We start from the raw sequence: 21,617 nt of genomic DNA, 5'->3' as shown, positions 1-21,617 counted from the left end.
AGAACTGTTTGTTTAAAGACTATCCTTTCCCCACAGAACTGCTTTTGCACCTGCATCAGAAGTCAGCTGTCTTTATACTTACTTATTTACACTTTTCTATCCCCCAAACTACTCTGTCTTCCCAAACACATTGTCTCAATTACTGTATTTTGAGATCAAATACTGTTAGTCTTCTAACTGTTCTTTATGAAACTTGTTTTGGGGGTGCCTGGGTGGCTCATGGTTGAGTGTCTGCCTTTGGGTCAGGTCGTGATCCCGGGGTCCTGGAATCGAGTCCTGCATCAGGCTCCCTGTGGGGAGCCTGCTTCTCCCTCTCCCCATGTCTCTGCCTCTCTTTCATGAATAAATTAAAAAAAAAAAAGTTGTTTTGGTTCTTCTGGCTCTTTTGCATTTTCTTTTTAATTTTTATTTATTTATGCTAGTCACAGAGAGAGAGAGAGAGAGAGAGAGAGTGAGGCAGAGACATAGAGGGAGAAGCAGGCTCCATGCACCGGGAGCCCGACGTGGGATTCGATCCCGGGTCTCCAGGATCGCGCCCTGGGCCAAAGGCAGGCGCTAAACCGCTGCGCCACCCAGGGATTCCTCTTTTGCATTTTCATATGAATTTAAGCACAAGCTTAAATCACTAAAAAAAAACCCTATTATCATTTTACTTGAGATTGCACTGATTCTAGATCAATCTGGGGAGAATTGGCATGTTAACAATATTGAGTTTCAAATTATAAACATTTATCAATTCTTGATTTCTCTCAGCTGTCTTGTAATTTTTAGCATCTAAGTTTTGCACATCTTGCCAAATTTATCCTCACATATTTAATATTTTGCTGCTTCTATGAATAGGATTTTTTAGTAACTTTAATTCCAACTGTTTGTTGCAGTACTTAGAAATGCAATTATATTGACCTAGTACCATACAATCATGCCAAACCGACTTAATTGTTCTAATAATCTTTTCGTAGATATCAACAAGTTTTCTACACTGACAATAACTGTTGTCTGTGAATAAAGATAATTTTACCCTTTCCTTTCTAACATAGATGGCTTTTATTTCTTTTTCTTGACTTATTGCACTGGCTAGAAGCCCCAGTAACAATAGAGAAAAGCTGTGGTAAGCGTAAACATCTTTTGATTTGTTCCTAATCTTTGAGGGAAATCATTCCATTTTTACTATGCAGTCAGCCAGCCGTAGGTTTATTGTAAAAGCTTTAATCAGACTAAAGAAATTACCTTCTGTCTCCAGTTTGCTAAGAATTCTGATAATCAGGTATAGATGTTGGATTCGGCCACATGCTTCCTGATTGATTTTCAAATGTTAACCCAACTCAGAATTTCTGAAATAAGCCTTCCTTGGTCATGATGTATTATTATTCCATTATTTACTAAAACCTTTAAAAGAGCATCTGCATCCACATTCACAAAAATAACTGAATCACTTTTCATGTCATGTCATGTCATGTCATGTCATGTCATGTCATGTCATGTCATGTCATGTCAGCTTTGGTTATCAGGTCACATTGATGTGGCCTCATAGATCGACATGGGCACTCTATTCCTTCCTTTTCAATTTTCCAAAAGCTTTTTATAAAGCTAGTGGTGTAATTCCTGAAATGTTTGGTAGAATTCACCAGAGAAGCCATCTAAGCCTGGAGTTTTTGTGTGTATGTGGGAATTTTTAAACTATAAATTCAACTTCTTTAATAGATAGAAGACTTCTTGGGTTTTTGTTTTTTGTTTTTGTTTTTTGCTTAAGCTTTGGTAGTCTGTGTCTTTCAAAGATCATCTAAGTTGTCAGATTTATTGGCACAGAGTTGTTTACAATTTTCACTTACTATTCTTTTAGTACCAGGAGTGACATTGCCTTGCTCACTCCTGGTATGAGCCATTCCTTTTTCTCCTGACCATTCTGTCCAGAGGTGCATCAACTTCCTCAATCTTCTCGAAAAACAGCTTTTTGTTTTGTTTTAGATTTTATTTATCATTCACGAGAGATACAGAGAGAGAGGCAGAGTCATAGGCAGAGGGAGAAGCAGTCTCCCCAAAGGCAGATAGTCAACCATTGAGCCACCCAGGCGTCCCGAAGAACAGCTTTTGCAACAATTTCCTCCACTGTTTTTCTGTTTGCCCTTCATGCTGGTTTTTTTTTTAAAATTTTTATTTATTTATTTATTTATGATAGTCACACAGAGAGAGAGAGAGAGAGAGGCAGAGACATAGGCAGAGAGAGAAGCAGGCTCCATGCACCGGGAGCCCGACGTGGGATTCGATCCCGGGTCTCCAGGATCGCGCCCTGGGCCAAAGGCAGGCGCCAAACCGCTGCGCCACCCAGGGATCCCTCATGCTGGTTTCTTAAGCTGGAAGCTAAAGTTATTGGTTTGAGAGGTTTCTACTTTTTAGATATAAACAGTACAAAAACGATCCTTTAAATACCCCCCCCCCTTTGATTTCTTCTGTAACTCCCTTATTATTTAGCTTCCACATATTTGGAGGTTTTCTAGAGACCTTTCTGTTACTGATTTCTAATTTAATTCCACTGGGGTCAGAGAACATACTTTGTAGGACTTGAAACCTTTGGAATTTGCTGAGACTGGCTTTATGGCCCAAATATGATCTCTCTTGGCATAAATAGGTCATGTGGTACACTTGAAAACAGTGCCTGTCCCTGCTACTGTTGGGTCGAGTGCTCTGCAAATGTCCAACAGGGTCATATTAGTTGACAGTATTCAGTGCTCTGTGCCTCTGACTTCTGCCCATCATCAATGACCAGAGCAGGAGTGCTGTAGAACTGGACTAGAACTGTGGATCTGTCTACTTCTCTTGCAGTGTACTCAGTTTTTGCTGTGTTATTTTGAAGCTGTTATTAGGTACACACGGACTTAGAACTGTTATGTCTTCCTGAAGATCTGACCTCGTTATGACCCTTTCTTTACCCTTTTCCTCTGAAATCTGCTTTATTTATAATGTGTAGACTTCTTTTAACCCGTTTGTGTCTATATTTAAATTATTTCTCATAGGCAGCTAATGTTAGACCAGAATTTTTATCCAATCTGACAATCTCTTCAGTTTAACAGGTTTTGACGTTACTTATTTAACAGCATTCAGTAATACCTAATGGGGCTGCCTGGGTTTAATGTTATCATACTGCTAGTAATTTTCTGAGTGTCCCAACTGCCTTTTATTTTTTTTGCCCTCTTTTAGATATTTTTTATGATGTAACTTCTTTTGTTGGCTTATTAACTATAATTCCTTGTTTTGTTGCTGCGTGGTTGCTTTAGGGTATATGATATACATCCATAACTTACCACAGTCTATTCTCTAGTGATATCAAAGCCCCAAACTAGAAACCCAAATGTCCATCAGCAGGCAAATGAATAAACAAATGCACCCATTCAGTAAATAGTACATCCCTTCAACAGAACACTGCACAGACATTAAAACAAATGAACTATTGATACATCACCCAACATGAGTGACTCTCAAAGTTGATGGAAGAAACATTAAGTAGATAATGTACAATCTGATTTATATAAAACCTTAGAAAACATAAATCATCCTAAAGGAACAAAAAGCAGATTGGGTAAAGGCAATATAAAAGAGCATGAGGAAACTTTTGCAGGTGATGGGTAAGTTCATAATCTTGACTGACATAATGGTTTCATGGATGTATTCTTAGATATATTCATATGTTCAAACTTACCACATTATATAATTCAAATACATAGTTTACTCTATGTCAATTATCCCTCAACAGAGCCGTTAAATAATAGAAAGTTGCCTTTTCTCATCATCCTGTGTTCCCTCTGGGGATCAACTGTCACGTCCTCCAGATACTGTCTTTATCACCATACTTCTTTCTCTACATGCTCTACAAATGGTACTCCATTGGGACATACCACACTGCTGTAATAATGCGTGAGTATGGTCTGCCCCTAGAGGACAGATGGCAGTAGGCAATGGCCATTTAGTGAATTCACTCAACATTAGGACCAAAATTTCACAGTAAATGGTGACAAGTTTGGAGCTTTATCTTAAAAACAAACAAACAAAAGGCCATTTAGACATTTATCTCTTGCTTCCTGGTTCTGGAGCTTTAGCTACCTTGTGGTTACAAAGTAATAAGCCAATATGCAAAAGATGAAAAAGTGGGCATAAAAAAAAGCAGCTAGGTTGAATGACCTTAAACAGCTGTGGATCATGAGACAAATATACTTTTCCAAGTTTGAGTCACAGTGAGGTCTTCTGTAACCTGAAACAACAAGCCTTTCTAAGAAACCCAACATAACTGCTGGTACATGCAGAGAACAGGCAAGAAAGGCTGGCATGCTCTGTTCAGCAAAAGGAATAAAATGGGTAAGAGATTGGTGTGGGAGGGAAGCTTTACTTTTTTGGGGGGGATAAAATGGGTAAGAGATTGGTGTGGGAGGGAAGCTTTACTTTTTTTTGGGGGGGAGGAGAGCTTTACTTTTTTTTGGGGGGGGGAGGAGCTTTACCTTTCACTGTATATTTTGTTTTCTCTGAATTGTATGCTATGTGGAAACGTTACTTATTAAAAACAAATGAAATAAAAACGAAGGTTCAGCTGCTGTTCTCTCAACTATGAAGATTCTGGTAATGGATTCTCAGATAACAAGAACTCCTTGTGTACTGAAGCAAATGTATTTAGGTTCTTGGGTTAGAGTAACTTCAACAAATTATAGAGGAAAAAACCCAACTGGATTGATCCCAAAGCATCCCCATGGACAGAACTGTCTCCCCCAGTTAGATAAACTTTTAGAAACAACTTTGCCCTTTCTTGGGGAAACTCTGTCTTTCATAGGAAACAACAGGTAACTCAGCAGCAACAGGTGTTTCTGGTAAGGGAACATCTATTCAGAGTACTTAATACTACATTTCTCAGCAAGGCCTCCCATTCACAAGAGGCTGTGTCACAACGCTTTATGAACTCTGTCTAAACACTTCCAGTATTTTCAAGTTCATCACATTGACTCGTCCACACTCCTGTCGCACTACAGACAGGAGTACCAGTACCATCTCGCAACAGTTAATAAGGGCATATTTCTCTCTCTCTCTCAAGTAAGCTCTGGGCCCAATGCAAAGCCCAATGTGGAACTTGAACTCACAACCATGGGATCAAGACCTGAGCCGAGATCTATAGTCAGATGCTTTACTAACTTAGCCACCCAGGTGCCCCAACCCGGGCATTTCTGACTGTGACAGAAGCACTGGTCTCTAATTCACACATATACATCTGCACAGGATACAATGTATGTTTCCTAACCATCATCTACTTTATGCACTGGATATTACTGCTACTGTAACAGACTCTTACCTGGATCGTCTTTGGGATTCTGGTGTAAAGGCAATGTGCTTTTCCTCCCAGATGTCTTCCTCATCAGAGCCACCATCATCAAACTGCTGTATTCTTTCCTTACAACATGCTTCAAACAAGGCAATATTTCCCTAAATAAAAACAAGAGAGAGAAAAAGAACAAGACAAACATTTTATCCAAAAGTTGCCAATATAAATCATATTCTTCATTTCCTTTTTTTTTTTAAAGATTTATTAATTTTAGAGAGAACACGTGCATGCAGACAAACCAGGGGAGGGGCAGAGGGAAAAGGAGAGAATCTCAAGCAGAATTGCTGCTGAGCGTATAGCTCAGTGCTAGGCTCAATCTCATGACCCTGAGATCATGACCTGAGCCAAAATCAAGTTGGACACCTAACCAACTGAGCCACCCAGGTGCCCTCTTTCATTTCCTTTCAAAAACAGTGCCTAGCATATACACCAAAATAAAATGTAAAAGCATCTAATGTCAGCTTTGTGTGACAACAGAAAATTCCCCCAAAAAGAATGGATTTAAAAGGCACGTAGGGGCAGCTTGGGTGCCTCAGTGGTTTAGTGCCACCTTCAGCCTAGGGTGTGATCCTGGAGACCTGGGATTGAGTCCCACATCGAGCTCCTTGAATGGAGCCCTCTGCCTGTGTCTGCTCCCGCCACCCTCCACCCCCGCCCTGTGTGCGTCTCTCATGAATAAATAAATAAGATCTTTTCATAAATAAATAAATAAATAAATAAATAAATAAATAAAAGGCACGTAGGAGCCTACACTGGCATCATGGACTCCCTTTCATCTGACAAAGCACCGGGTTACTTCCAAGAGCTTCCTTGCCCCAGCACCTGAAATGCAGTCCCAGATCTGCCCCAATAGCAAAGCAACCTCCATTTCCTCCATATCTGGCAGTCCAGCTAAGCAGTCAGGAGCATCAACAGTCTGATCAGTTTCTACCTTATCACATCAGCAAATAAACAAGTGGTCTCTCATGTTAATCAACATAAAAGTCAAGACTGTGCCCACTCAAATGACACTAATCCCATGTCATCTGCTGATGGGACTGACTTGGTATCTGAGCCCTGCCTGGGGATGACAAGCTGGCCCTGATCTAACCCAAGTTTCTTTCCTGGTGACAGACAGCTGAAGTAAAAGGTGGCTGGCTAGACTCAAACTGCAGTCTTTAAAGATACATGTCTACACTGTAATCACAAATGAGCCCAGTTTTGTCAGCCCTGCTACATCTTAAGAAAACCATGGCTGCAAGCTCATACCCACAGGGAGCATAAAGGTCATGTGAGTGGGTGAAGCAACACCAAACTAAGATGAAGTTTCCTGGAGCACAGAGGGTCCTGACACACATGGCATCTGCATGCAGACAGATCCTAGCTTCCCCCGTCCACCCTTCACATACCTTGTCACTCACCAGATGAAACATTGATACTTACACTTTCATTTGTATTCAGAGTAAAGTTGATGTCTGATACCCGATCGAAAGAAACACTATAAACAAAATGTAAGTATAGGAATAATTAGCAAAAGACTGACATAAACACTATTTATGTAACTTTTCAAAGTTAAAATATTCATACCATCATTAAAATCTCCATAGGTGAAATAAAAATAGAAACCTGCTTGCATTAAATGATGCTTTCTCCCTTAGTATTAAGGAACTCATACAGGGTGGAAAGGCCTAAGACAGAATAAACACACCCTCCCTCGAAGCCTTCCTATAAAAGATTTTTAACACCCACGGTAACAACCATGGTTCCTGGGGCCATATTTACTTGGCCAAGAAATACGTTATTTGCAAAGAAGAAACAAGTCAAAACATGAAAAATTACCCAAGAGTTGTCAGACACTGAGCTTTCTCCAGGAACGGACAAATTCATATACAGAAGAGACACCTCAAAAATCCTCTAATAGGCATAATGAGGAAGAAAGTAGGGGGAAGAAAGCTCCTAGACTGTGAAATGTAACTTTCTGAGTCAGTATAATTCTTACAAGATCTATTCTAATCAATCATTACACCAACCACACAATATAAATTCTAAAGCGATGGATTCCTAACTAGTAACACTTACTGACAGTGGGGATGGGGGTGTGTGTAGAGATGCCAGTGGGGAGCCTACAGGCTCTGGTAAGAGCACCTCTGGGACACAGACACAAACACCATGTGGACAGTCCTTGCTCTTTTTGGATCATATGAGTTGATTCTTAGGGCAGCTGATAGCCTATAAGTCTTGCTCTGTTTACAGTGAAGCCTCCATCCATGGCGCTAACAGCATATTGCATGGTACAACTAAGAGTGTGCTCAAAATCTCCAACTTCTCACATGCTAGAAACCACAACTTGAGGTAGAAGACAGCTCCACTGACTGTTGTTAAGCCACAAGGACCTAATACAGTAAGGAGCCACAGAGATGCCAGGTATTGACGGGCATCACCAGGCAGTGGCTGGGGAGTATTAGAGCCATCTAACACTCAACTCTGTTCTCAGTGATGTAGAATACCCTCCTTGTAAATACTTTATTTATAAACTCCTCTCCTTTCCTGAGGCCAGATGCTATACCATTTGTTTTCATTTCTGTAGATCACCTATTCATTAATCTGGTACAGTACCAATAATTCCCATTTCTGTGCTCCTCTTCCCCCGCCTAGCAGAATGAGTGGTCTGTCTTCCAAAATACCCAGCTCGACCTTATGGTGAGTCAGCCAGATAAGGCACACACGGTGAGCTGCTCCTGTCACAAAAGAATACCAGCTGCTGATGTAAAGGAACCATGCCTGCTCCAACCCACTAACTATACAGCAGGGACTCGTTACTCCAGGTAACACTATCCAGCACTACAACTGCAAGGGGCAGGGTTTCTAAGAGAAGCTCGATCTAAACAATAACAGACCCCTGGGAGAGAAGCCACACCAGAGGCAGCCCCTCTTGTGGGAGTGACCCTCTCATCCTTACTTGTCTTCCGGTGCTTCAGTGCCCAATAGGCCGGAACTACAAGGACACCTTGGAGGGCAGGCTCCTCTTAACACATGAATGTGGAAGAGTCCCCAGAACCCACATGTCTCACAAAAAGCAGGAGTGCATGAGAGAGGGGAACAGGAAAAGATACTCACTTGCCAATGTCATCTTGATCTGCAAACTTCTCATCGTTGAAGCCAAACTGGTCAATAAAATTGGACGTCATTTGTTGCATCTGATAATCAGAAAAGGCCTGGCAACCCCAGGACCAGTGACAGTGATATAATGATTCTAATGACACTCTACATACTATTTGCCCATTTGTGTTCCAGAAACCATCTTATTTATAGAGCCTTAGGGCTTAAAAAGTTGGTGTGTTTTTCTAAGAAAAAAAAATCAAATAATTTCAGACACCATTTGCCCAAAAAAGGAAATTTTGGAATTTAGCCCACAAGTCATTCCAATGCACATGTCACTCACTATAAGAAATGTTAAGTGACCACTCTGTCCTCTATTGCGAATTATCTTTAGAGAGGTCTCGCTTAAGACTTGTTCAAAGAGGCGATCAAGTGACATGTGACAGTCTGAAATTATAAGATGTATCAATCACCTCTGGACACAACCAACCTTAACCTAAGATCCAGTAAGTGGTGACCACCCGGCCTCCCTCTGTATCTCCCACCCCCAATCCACTACAGTAACATTGCACCAGAGGAAAAACAACTAATAACCACATTCACCATCCTATGACACAATGTTCAGGGACACTTTTCTTAAAAAAGAAAAAAAAAAAAAGAAAGACTTCAGTCTCAGAAGTTGGGAAAAGTATGAAAGTAGCTTCTATCCTACCTACCTTAGAGAGACAGGACAAACTTTTCACACTGATCCAACAACACTCTGAAAAGCCTACAACTGTAAGATCCATAGAGGAGCCTGTTCTGTTTCCTACACCATTTCTAGAGAGCACCAGGCTCACTTGGGTTTTCTTGGTGAGAAATGGGGGAATGTTAAAATGGACTTCACAGAAATGTTGATACTCTGATTTAAAACAACAAGCAGGCCCAGCAGAGCAAGAGAAATGCACAAATGCGTTCTACGTTATCAGTCAGGAGTGAAGGACAATGAAGATAAGCAAGTGCCACCACTCCTCATTCTACCCCAAACAATAAATGAGGCAGATAAATACCAATGTGTGTGCTGTCTTGTGGACAGAGCTCTGGATAGCTGAGAAAGCTCTTTCCTGCAGGTGAACCCCAGACAAGAGCATGGGCAGTAACTGGTGGCTGAACTGAATAAAGGCATCACCCCTGAGGCCACTTGCTGGTATGGAGGCAGCTATAACTGAGTGAAACTGAACCCTCTTTGGTTCTCTTTTTGAGCAGAGCCCACAGATTCCACCCTGCAGACATCTGCTGCAAAAATGCCTCTACTGTTAATTCCTGATTACTCATTCTTATGGCAGGGAATTATGGCATGGATAATCCAAGTTAAAGATGATTAAAAAATAAACCTTATATTTGGCTTTGGAAGGCATCTCTTCTGGTCTGAAAAAGTGGTATCTAGTTTACCGAGAACCTAAAACCTCACTTTTTTCTAACTCTAGAGACCCACCGCCCCGCTGCTCACTCGCACACTTCCATGCCATCCTTTATCTTGCCTGCAGAGGTGATACTATATGAACACGGGGGCAGGGGGCCAGCCTCACAAGGAATACCACGGCTGAACCATGGGAGTATGGGTGAACGGAGAAGGTCAGGAACAAGTTCTGCAAGGTGTGGCTGAGTCTTGAACATATGGATGAAAAATATGACATGTAACACTCATATTCGTAAAAACCAACAAGGAAGAAACCAATTCCTCTGAATTGCATCTTTATCTTCTGTAAGGTAAAATGGGATGTGTGCCACCTTCAAAGACACAGTAATGAAATCATTCTTCTGAGCAATGGCATAAGCTGGGCTCTGAGTTTATTTCTAGAATAGAAATTTGGTCACACAAAGGTAAAGGTCCCTCCCCAGTTGTTTTGCTTGATTCTTTTTTTCCCCTTTAATTTTTTTGTGACTCTGGTGTTTCTATATGAATCTTTTTGGGAACAAAAGGAAAGGAATGTTCCCAAAAGTGTTTAGTTAAATGCTTCATAAAGAGCATACAAATACTAATTATATATGTATATACATGAACACACATACATATGTACAAATACACATACATATGTACACACATACTTACATCATCTGTCTCCCTATCTATCCATTTATCTACTTACGGAGATATATAGCTGATAGACCCAAGTAACTTAGAGGGAAAAGAAAACCAACAAACTACAGTCCTCATTACTTCTAAGACAATTACAGCTTCTAGGAAGATATAAGCTAGCAAAGAATTTCAGGTTTCAAATACAGTTTTTGCTAATAAAGCTATCAGAGCTTCCTAAAGCCACATATGTAAAGACTGTTACTATACTGTATTTAAAGCTATAGAAGAAGTACTCTGGACAGGGAGAAATCCAAGTCTGGAAAGTACCATATGGCTGTGTAATTATTAAAAACTTAATTATTAAGGAAAAAAAACCCAAAACCCACACTTCCCAAAACTATCATCCTGGCCAAAGACAGTCACTGAAAAGTGAGCCTACCATTTTATTAAGCAAATCTCTTTGGAGGCTCCACTTGAGCCACAAAAGTCCTGGTGTGCCCCATCTCACGTGACTGCCTGTGAACAGGCCTGCTTGGATGGGGGAGTGGGAGGCTGCCAATCAGACCTCTAGAGCCTGTCTCTACAAGTCAACCCTCATTCTCCAGACCCAGCAAGAGGAAGACCTCCTCAGCTTCCTTTCCACACTTCTTTCAGAATCAGAAGAGTCAAACGCTGGAGGTGAGGAAACCAGAAGGGACAGAAGACAAAAGCTGTGAAGCATTCCCTGAGCCAAGTATGGCCCCACCAGTGACATGGTCAGGTGACCTTGTTAAATGGTCTGCCCTGTTTCTACACTCAGAACTCTACCAAATGAGACCTAACTGCAAATGTGAATGAGAAACTGAAATGGATAAGCTAATATTCTAATTACAATGGAACTCAGTATAAAATTCTTAAGTTAACCTAATCTTGTCTTTCCAACTTTAAAAAGAAAGGGTTTGAAAAAAAAAAAAAAAAAAAAAAAAATAAAAAGAAAGGGTTTGGAAACCTATTTCTTATTTGCATAATGATCCATGGCTCCATGGCTGATTTATAGTTTAACACGCAAAGAAAGGTTTACTAGAGGCTTGTTCAGCAAAAAGGAATGCTTTTTCCTACTTCAAAGAGTCCTAGGATGTAGATGAAAGCCACAGGGCAGCAGCCCACTGAGGACTCTGCTGGTATGGCAGTTGTGTGATAGGGGCTGATCCTGTGCATGCCAGCAGTTAGTCAACCCCAAAAATTGTCAGAAAAACTTCTCCCCAAAACAACCATGGAATCAGATTATGAGAAGGGAACCCACTCTCCAGATAACTAAATGTAACCACTCTTAGGTTAAATCAGCTGCCTAAAGTTTCAAGGTTATTAGCTTATTTACAAATAGGTAAATTATTTTCTTAGAGCTATTTCAACAGGTTCAGAATCACCTTGATAATTTACATTTTATACCAATGAGCTTCATCACAAGGGTGGAGAATGTGTGGCACTGGAGTTCATGCCAGGCAGAGTGGACTCTTTCAATACTTTCCAGGTGCTTCTGTGGGGGAGAAAGTGCTTCCTGGGCTAAACCCAGAGAACTCTGGATCCAGAAAGAAGTGCCTGTAGATATGAGGGTTCACAGTGAGCCAGGTGGGCGCCCTGAATGGCTAGTGCTGCCCAACAGCAAGCCAAGGCAAGAGGGTGGCAGTAAGGGGCTGCTGTGCTCTACACGAAGGTCCTGCTGCTCCACAACCGCCCCTACAGGCCAGGTGCTCTCTGCCAAACCCTGAAAGGTTGGCTTCTGAAGGGCAGCAGTGTCGAAAATCAATGGAGAAGCCAGCGAAGTGCTGAAAAACCACCTCAGACCTGCCCTGAAAATGTGAATGTTAAACTGACTGTGTACCGAAACCAAGCAGCTGTTTGACTCAGCTTTTACCAGAGTAGCCTATCTGGAAGCCAAAAGTCAGGGTCAGCAGTCGTCAGCAGCTTCACCCTGGCCCTGGCCCTGGTAAAAGATATGGCTTAAAGAATGAGAGAAAAAGTAGCCAAGCAAACATTCAGTGCCAGGTGGGAAGGGAACTACATCAATCATACTGCCACACCAAAACAACTGCCATGCCAGACCTGGTCCTGACTGAGGAGGATTTCTCCATATGAAGAGCTGGTAACTTGAAAGAGCAGCTTCTACTGTTAGCTTCCAATTCTGATACCTAGACAAGCCAGTGAGATCAGCGGTCGCCTGCCTCTCCAAGAACCACCACTGAGTGACAGATAAATCAGTACATGTATTTTTATATCCTGTTTTCTCCCCCACAGAGTATAAGCAACTGATAAATGGAGATGAAGGTGGGGCAGGAGGGTAGGGTGGCAGTGAATTACTTCAACTAAAACTTAATTTAGGAGTCACTATAAAAGACCTCAGATATCAGAAACATATAAGCCATTTTGTTTAGAGATTTTTTTGAAAGTTACTTTTACCGATGTTAAAAGCATTATTCCCATTAAGCAACAACACAACTACGCACAGGTCTGCATAATGAGCATGTCTGAGACACTTGCAAAACCATTCAGTTCTTTCAAATCTGAAAATTTACCCGACTTAGCATTGTTGTTATCAGATACAAAACATTTCCTGGAAATATCAATACAAACCTTCCTCTCACATACCCAACACTTCCTATTTTAAATGCTTTTGACTAACTAATAAGTAACCCCAAATCACATCCTAGTGCATAATCTGCCTCTGATGCTGAGTCATAGATGGCAACTAGACTAAGCATTTAAAATAAAAACAAAAAGCAAAGCTTTAGGCATGACTCACTTGCTGCAAAGAAGAATCCTGTGAGAAACCCGTTTCTTTAAAGTCAATTTCATCATCACTGGATGAATGAATATGGCAGGTTGTAACCTATATGCATAAAAATGTAAAAAACTATTTAACAGAAAAGTTTTGGACATTTGTATCAGCATTTTAATGGAAAAATCACATTAGTTTTCTCAATGTGTAACAACAGCAAGAACAAAAATAAATAACAGTTAAGTTGTAAAATCCACCCAAATAATTCAAAGGCCCACTTCACTCAATCAGATGGTCAGTTACCTATCCTTTTTTGTTGCCCATCTGTGTTATCTGTCTCATTACTGATTCCACCAGAAAACAGGTAAGAGGTTAGTTACTCCATTTATGTGATTTTAACAATCATCTCCAATTATTAATGTTTACTAAGGGAAGGTAGAAGAACGACTCAGATAAAATATCAGGTAACTTGTAAGTGCCCAGCTTGAGGGGTGAAATTGCAATCCCTAGGGGTTACTAGTGAGTCACAAGGAAGGTCAGGTTTAAATACAGCATTTCAGTTTAACTTCTTGCATTGCCTGTCCACTCTAAGAAAAACACTGTCCATAAAGCACTATTTAGTGCTTAGTGACTGTGAGCCAGCAGTACCCTGCTCAGAAGAAGACCCCCAAATCTTCTGTCCCTTAAAATTACCCCCTGCCCTCAAGACTTACAACCAACTCACAGTAATTAAACAAGAACACAAACATGAACTGCTCACTAATATACAGTAAGTGATTTTTAATTAATTCATAAATGACACATAGTATTGGGGAAATATATTATTAAAAATAAAGACATGTAAGTGACTAAGCAGAGCACAAGCAACGGCCACTGCTATACAGCAAGTAAAAATATCAACAGTCTGCAAAATTCTAAAACAAGCAACTGTACTTCTAAGAGTAACTAATACTGTACTTTGAGTTATTCACCCTTTACTCTTACAGAAGTGTGACTGGCAGAGAGCACTGTCACCATGGGAAGACATGAGCGGCTGGCACCTGCCAACCCTTGAAGCTGTCTGTGCCTAAGAGCCTGGAGCTACAGAAACTGGCCTGGTTTGCTTTATGAGGTTCCAACACTGGTTCAAGAAACCCATAATAGAATCCAAATAGGTCTGTGTGTGGTATGGCTGATGAAATTCTGAATACATCACTGCTGGAATAAAATCAATCTCTTTTTCCTTTGACCATCTTTGGTAAAGATACCATGCCAAGTGACTAATCCAGTATTTCCAATTAATTCCCTCTCCCTCTTCTCTGAGGATGAATATAGCATTCACACTGTGATTTGGGAACTGGCCTGATGAAGTCAAAGGCAGAATTTGTGACCAATGAAGGGAACCTGCTTGGGTCAGTCACTGGTTTAGCGAATTAGTGGGGAAAGATGTGCAGATGTAGACATTCCAGGAGAGCCCTGCCAGAATGCAGAAGGGAGGAGGCAGATACTGCTTGGTCATGGCATCTGGCACCTTACAGGAGAACTGCAATCAAGAACAGGTTATGCCATTCTACTGCAGTGGATTTAAAGGAACTCCGGGCTACTTGGAGGGCAAGTTAGTATAAGAATCATACTAAGCCAGTATATGTTTTAGGAGTGCAACCCCATGGTAGGGTACAGAACCACAAGACAACTCAAAGAGCAAACTAGGTCAACTAAACAACAGAGAACAACAACAACAAAAAGATTTGGATACTCTCAGCATGTCTTGTCCAAGTTCAAAAAGGATACAATGTTTCCTCATTCATATAGTTTTACTCTTTGCTATAAATCAGTTCATTAATGAAAGGTAAAAAACTAGTTTTTGTTGAGCAACTACTATATGTCAGACACTGTGACCCCTTTTCACATAGTCTCCATAATTTGTATTCTCAAAGCAATTCTGAGAGGTTAAAATAATTTTTTCTCCAAAAAGGAAGTTTTAGAAAGTTAGTAATAACACAGTACATATACACTTTTGCATTTATGTATTGAAATATATGGTGATTCTGATTCTACCCACACCATACCTGGCCTGAAATCATTACTAAAAAAACAGGCTATAAAGATGATTGGATCCGCCACACCCCTGTGGGGAGAGGGACTTGCTAACTAGAATGCCACTGAGTTCACCACACAGATGCAGCCACCAGCGTCCCTGACCTAAACTTCCAAACACACTCTTTCTGAGGCATCTTCATCTCAGATGTCACTTGTTTTTTCCTTCCTCAGCTAAAATCTTGGCCATCTAGTTTCTTCTGTTCCACCCAAATCTACTCACTCCACTGTCAAAACACAGCCTAAAAGCCTATCGCTTCTCATCACTCTGGTCATCTCTCTCCAGTGCAAGCCACCATCATCTCATCTAGATTAACACTTGTTCTTGGCAGCCAACCAGTTTCCTTGCTGAGACCTCTCACTCCCTCTACAGTCTAATCTGAATCTAGCAGCCATAATAATCCTTTAAAATGTCCATCAAATTATAAATTATATCCTTTCTTAATTCAGTACCTAATGGCTTTTCATCTTACTAAGGTTACAACCCAAGGCTCCTGTGTGGATTAAAAGCAGTATGAGATCTGGCCTGCAGAGCCCCTAGGACCTTACATCCCGTTCTCTCCCTCTGGACAATATGCCAGTTTCTTACTAGCTAGCTCTTTCCCTGCCACTTCCCGCAAGCCTCTACACAAATATTTCCTTCTCAATGAGGTTTTCCTAGACTACATAATCTTAAATTGCACATCTACCCAAAACTAATCCTGGCTCCCTCTCCTGGAGTTTATCCATCCATTTGTTTATCCATTTCCACCGAGGCAGGGATTTTTGCCAATCAAGTTTACTGTAACAGCTTCAATGCATGGCACACAGTAGCCACTCAAATATTTATTGAATTAATGAATACCAACAAATCACTGAATGAGAATACAATAATAATTTTCAAAAAAGTAACAAGTATATAAGAACACTGTGACCAAGCCAGATGTGTTCTAAGTATATTCTTGATACTTTTGAGATGTTCCCTTCTTTCATAATAAAATTTAAGTTTTATAAACTGTAATTACAGGAAAAATAAGAGTGCTTTCTTCATCTTGGCTGATTGGATTGCTAAGAAGATCATAAGCATGACTGAAGTTAACCTAAGTGAAACGAGGAAGTCACAGATTCTTCCTCCTGGCTATAGTGGGGTCCTGCTGTGGGCCCCGGGCACCTCCATGACCAGAGCTGCCTAGAACATAAACTCTGGGAGGTTCCACCCCAACCTGTGGGATATGTAGGCAATCCACAACTGCATATGTGTATCATTCTACACAATCTCATCAGTGATGCGAAAGAAGCACCAGTACTTTAGAAAACACATTCTCCCCCATGGAGAGGAAGGGAGACAACAAAGCAAACTCTGCCTTCCAAAGTCAATACCAAGACATCTCCTATGTTACCTAGATAAACTGTCTAAATCTTCACCAATTTTTACCAACACACCCACAGAGAGGTCTCTAGATGTAAGTAATACACCTAATTTCATCTATAATTAAACTCCCAGGGCAGCCCAGTGGCTCAGCGGTTTAGTGCCGCCTTCAGCCCAGGGCGTGATCTTGGAGACCTGGGATCGAGTCCCACGTCAGGCTCCCTGCATGATGCCTGCTTCTCCCTCTGCCTGTGTCTCTGCCTCTCTCTCTCTCGCGAATAAATAAAACCTTTAAAATAATAATAATAAATATAATAAAACTCCCAAATTAAAAACATAAGCAATCTATGAGTCTACTTATATATAATACTTGGGCGTGATGAGGTCAACAGATTAAAGTACTTCAAAGACCTCAGACAGAGGGTAATTAAAAAGCTGCCCCAGAAGTGTTAAGAGCTTGGGACTGGCATAGCTTTCCCGACATAAGTGTGCAAGACCTCTGGCCCACAGCCAGTAGTGTTCAATGAATTTATAAACGAATCCTTGCCATGGCTAGAACATAAGAAGAGGCCAGGGCCGTATGACAAAGCATCAGCCCAAGTATATGGTGCTGAATTACAGGTTGACTCAAGTCCTTTTTTTTTTTTTAAGAATTTATTTATTTATTCATGAGAGACATGGGGTGGGGGGGGGTGGGGGGCAGAGACACAGGCAGAGGGAGAAGCAGGCTCCATGCAGGGAACCCGACATGGGTCTCCAGGATCACTCCCCGGGCGGAAGGTGGTGCTAAACCGCTGAGCCACCCGGGCTGCCCCAAGGTTGACTCAAGTCCTATGAATATACTGGAAATGACTCCCAGAGAGGTGTCTGAGCCATCATAAAAACAACTAGTAAGTTAAGGCATCAAGACAGGGGGTCTAATCTATATCTATTTAGGGAGGGAACAGGAACTAAGCAATCTATTACTCAACTGTCAATTTTAAGAATGAAAATGTCTGAAACGCTTTTACTTAGATTTTGTGCTACGTTATATGGGTGAACACCCTTTCTGTGAGTTTTCACAAGGGCAGGACTCACTACATTTACCAAGTTGTGTTTATAATAATATTCACTGGAACATGGTACCCAACCCCCTAGGATATAACCTGACATATTCTGGGCCCAAAAATGGAAAGCCTGGAGGCTGCAGGGAAACTTTCCCTCACGGCCTAGGATATGTGAACATCCTCAAAAACCCAGAACCTATGTACCCCTAAAAATACTACACAGAGTAAAATTCCCTCCTGGGAGGCCTTAAAACTTAAAGAAGGTGGTATAAGTACTAGACATGTGGGATCAAGGAACTGAACAGGTCTTAAGACATCAACCCGAAAGTCCCACAGACAACAAAATTACAGAGTGGGGCTAACTCAACACAGGCTCTACAAGTCTGACAACTTTTAGCAAAGAGAACTAAGCAGCCATTTGTGGTAGGTTGGCCCAGGATAATTTTCAACACAGGTATAAAAATCTAGATCTAGACTCAAAGGGCTGCTGCACATTAATTCTGCACTGCATGTCCATATTCTATCATGTAGCTAAACATAACAACTACTACGGTAAACATATGGTGAGCTCATACGATAAAGCCTAAAAACCCAATAGATTATTGCCCATACTATCCCTATATAGCCGAAAGGCTCTTTTTTCCCTGAGTAGTAAGTGACAATGTGAGAAATTATTCCGAATCCGGGCAGGATAAGAATGTAGACTTCAGGATGTCCGACAGTTATGGACCAGATTACTGATAGCATCATGAAAAGTAGCTGTTATATGAATTGCAATGAAGTCTCTCTTTATACAGAACTGATCACAAGAGAAATCAGTTTGAATTACCAAGGATAAAGACATTTTTGAAACTCCTGATAACAAGTTTAACTGGACATTTTTGAAGTCTACCTCTGAAGTCAATTCTTTGAAGGTACAAGTTTTAAAGAAGTTCCCCAAACAAAATCAGAATTAATATTCCTAAATATTCCCTTATAAATAAGAAATAAGACAAAAATCCCTTTAAGGAGACTACATTGCCTGTATCCTTAGCAAAGAATCAAAATGTGGCTTCTTAATTAAAATGGTTCAATTTAACAGTAGAAGAGAGCAATTTCACCTTACAATAAAATCCCGATTATCCAGAATTTTAACCAATTTGATTGGGGAAAAAAGCAACCTGCTGTGGATAATATGTTCATCAAAAATTAACTCTTCCTTGATGACTCAAGGCTGTCAATGTGGATGTCAGTTTCTCTGCTGGGCTATGATGCACTGAGACACCAAGGGCCATCAGATCTATTTTAATTAAATGGCTTCACACAACTTCCCTTATAGTCACCTCTTAACTTCATAATTCTTCCAACTCTTACTGATTCTATCATTATACCTATCCTTAACAAGCCATTACCCAACCAATCTGTGAAGAGTCTAGAAAAAGATAACCAAATGTGTTAGACAATCTACCAAGTAGGAGGCAACAGCCCCGCTGGGGGTGTGACACAGGAAGACCTAGGGACTGCTCTGTAGCTATTACAGTGTTTCGGTTTCTAAATTCTGCTCTGAACTGATATGGCTGCCACATACCTGACTGCCTAACAAGCAAGGCATTAATGTGTATTAGAAATTCAGACTGTAGCTGCTGAATTTCAATCATAGAATTAAATGCCTGACACATCTATTGCCATGTAGAGTTAAGGCCACCACCTCAATTATCAGCTGGCATGTGCTTATGAAAGAAATGCTTTTCCCTATCTTTAAAAGCAAAAGCAAAAGCAATACTTACCTTAAATCCTAATGCATTAAAAAAACAAATAATACATTCCAAAGTCCAATATAATTTTAAAAAATATTATCAATGCCATTATTCCCTGGCTAATCTGCTGACGCACTTATCTGTTAAAGGTGGGGTTTCAAAGTCACCTACAAAATCCCACCCCACGCCCTCACCCTGGGAACAATTTAAAATGAAGGTAAACTCAACTCAGTAAAGTTAGGAAACATCCAAAGGTGTCCTGAGGATTCTAACCAACCAGGCTTATCTGAGGCATAAAGCAACAAAGCCAACAGAGTAGGTTAGCAGTGGTTTTGTTGAGGTGCTTAGGGAACAGGGCACTGTGGAGGCGGGAATGTAGAGACAGTGGCCTCTCTGTACCCTCTGATTCAACCCAGGCAGGAATTAGAAGCTGACTAGACAAGTAATCAAGAATAGGGTGAACACTGACCTCTCTTCCAGGTAAAGAAACATGAACTTATCCTTGGCCCCAAATTACCAAGGTAAACGAAAGATCTTGCATCTTTTTCTGAATAAGCAGGCAAAGGCTGAGAGCACTGGGGTCACAGAAATGTGACCTGGTAAAACCTACTAGATCTACCGTGTTCCTCTTGTTAGTTTCTCCCAAGGAGCTTGCGCAGAACGCCTCCCATCGCTCCCTGATTGTGTCTGGAAGGTCTGCAGAGGGAGAAAGAAAAAAAGGCATTGTCACTCTAGTGACCTGCACACAGACACATAAACAGGACATATAAGAGAGTGCCACCCAATCGGTCCATCAAAGGCAAACATGTCCCATCATCTGAGCACCTGACTCTTAGAGAAACAGAGTTATAAAGCCTTGCAGCAAGAGGCCCAGGAATTTCAGGAACTAGAACCACCCCCAAAATGGCTCATGCTTGATGCCAAGGGTGCTAAGCAGCTCTGTGAATTTAACAAGCTTTTAAAAATCTTTTGGTAAAAACTAAACCTGGAAAATGTGTTTCTAACAAACTTCTGAGGAGTTAGCAGGTCTTTAAGGTAGGAGGAAAAGCCTTCTTCTTCCATGATCATTCAAGTTTAGGAAATGCTACCAATGCAAGCTCCTATACACTCATCAGATACCGTGACTGGCATCTAGCCAGTGAATGCTCCATGGAACCCAGTCTGCTGTTTCCTAGATGTCTGTGCCCACTGGCCAGCCTCTAGATACATAGGCAATAGTGAAATTCTACCTTCTAGAGAAATTTTATTTATTTTAAAATATTTTATTTGAGAGAGCAAGAGAGAGACAGAGACAGAGTGAGTGAGCGAGCACAAGCAAGGAGGAGAGACAGAGGGAGAAGTACACTCCTTGCTGAGCAGGGAGCCCAATGCCGGGCTCAATCCAGGACCCTGAAATCATGACCAGAGCAGAAAGGCATACACTTAACTGAATGAGCCACCCAGGTTCCTCTATAGAGAAACAAAGAAAAGAAACAGAAAAGAAAAGAAAAGAAAGAAAAGAAAAGAAAAGAAAAGAAAAGAAAAGAAAAGAAAAGAAAAAAGGAGAGGAGAGGAGAGGAGAGAAGGAGAAGGAGGAGGAGGAGGAGAAGGAGAAGGAGAAGGAGAAGGAGAAGGAGAAGGAGAAGGAAAAGGAAAAGGAAAAGGAAAAGGAAAAGGAAAAGGAAGGAAAAGAAAGGAAAAGAAAAGGCAAATGCTTCTGAGAAAAAGAAACCCTGGCTATAATCTTAGAAGCCTTCCTAGAGTTATCCTCTGACAAGTGGTTTCAACACACATGCGTATGTGTACCTTCCCCATTACCTGGTAAGCAGTTTCTGTAAAACAAAGCCTAATCTAAAGAAAGTATCACGCACATGGCCATTTCTCCTTGGTAAGAGCATCAACTGTGATGGTCTGGCTTGTACCTCTTTCAAGAAGCAAAATTAAGGGAGGGCAAGCCCCAATTGCTCCCTCACTTGGAGCAACTCTTTCAGTATGTGCTCGACAGGTTAACCTCTCAAACACACAGATATTCTTTAAAGACAAATAGAAGGATAGACCGGGAAACAACATCCAGTTTTAGCAAGTTGAATCTGGACGAATTTGGTACCGCAGAGGTTAAAGATTTTCACACTCACAGTAAGTCACAGGACTGGTCCAATCCCCAGAGTCCACAGAGATCTTAGG

At 41.0% G+C, this 21,617-nt stretch overlaps 1 protein-coding gene and 2 long non-coding RNA genes across 28 annotated transcripts in view; 2 read left to right on the top strand and 1 right to left on the bottom strand.

Moving 5' to 3' along the window:
* LOC140612550 (uncharacterized) overlaps positions 1-4,383 on the top strand; it is a 28,155-nt gene extending 23,772 nt beyond the window's left edge. Inside the window, exon 5 of the long non-coding RNA XR_012013719.1 lies at positions 3,749-4,383. This is a non-coding gene — a long non-coding RNA (uncharacterized lncRNA). The remainder of the gene's footprint in view (positions 1-3,748) is intronic.
* Positions 1-21,617, bottom strand: part of PPP6R3 (protein phosphatase 6 regulatory subunit 3) — a 144,170-nt gene that overhangs the window by 15,765 nt on the left and 106,788 nt on the right. For 10 of the 26 annotated variants that reach the window (XR_012013703.1, XR_012013704.1, XR_012013702.1 and 7 more), the window contains 5 exons: positions 20,065-20,150; positions 13,273-13,359; positions 8,453-8,550; positions 6,779-6,833; positions 5,327-5,457 (listed from right to left, as the gene is read on the bottom strand). Coding sequence is in view for 12 of the 26 variants with exons in the window: in XM_072790194.1 (XP_072646295.1) it covers positions 5,327-5,457; positions 6,779-6,833; positions 8,453-8,550; positions 13,273-13,359; positions 20,065-20,150 (457 nt within the window). In the remaining 14 variants the exon portion in view is untranslated. The remainder of the gene's footprint in view (positions 1-5,326; positions 5,458-6,778; positions 6,834-8,452; positions 8,551-13,272; positions 13,360-20,064; positions 20,151-21,617) is intronic. The other 16 variants (XR_012013707.1, XR_012013708.1, XM_072790197.1 and 13 more) reach the window with 5 other exon arrangements.
* On the top strand, positions 5,539-19,477 carry LOC140612551 (uncharacterized). Its single transcript, XR_012013720.1, has 2 exons — positions 5,539-8,160; positions 14,235-19,477. It is a non-coding gene; the product is annotated as an uncharacterized lncRNA (long non-coding RNA).

The sequence above is a fragment of the Canis lupus genome, chromosome 21 (assembly GCF_048164855.1).
Source record: "Canis lupus baileyi chromosome 21, mCanLup2.hap1, whole genome shotgun sequence".
NCBI classification, from domain to species: Eukaryota; Metazoa; Chordata; class Mammalia; order Carnivora; family Canidae; genus Canis; species Canis lupus.
The sequence above is the reverse complement of the archived record's forward strand: the minus strand, read 5'-3'. Positions and strand labels throughout refer to the sequence as shown.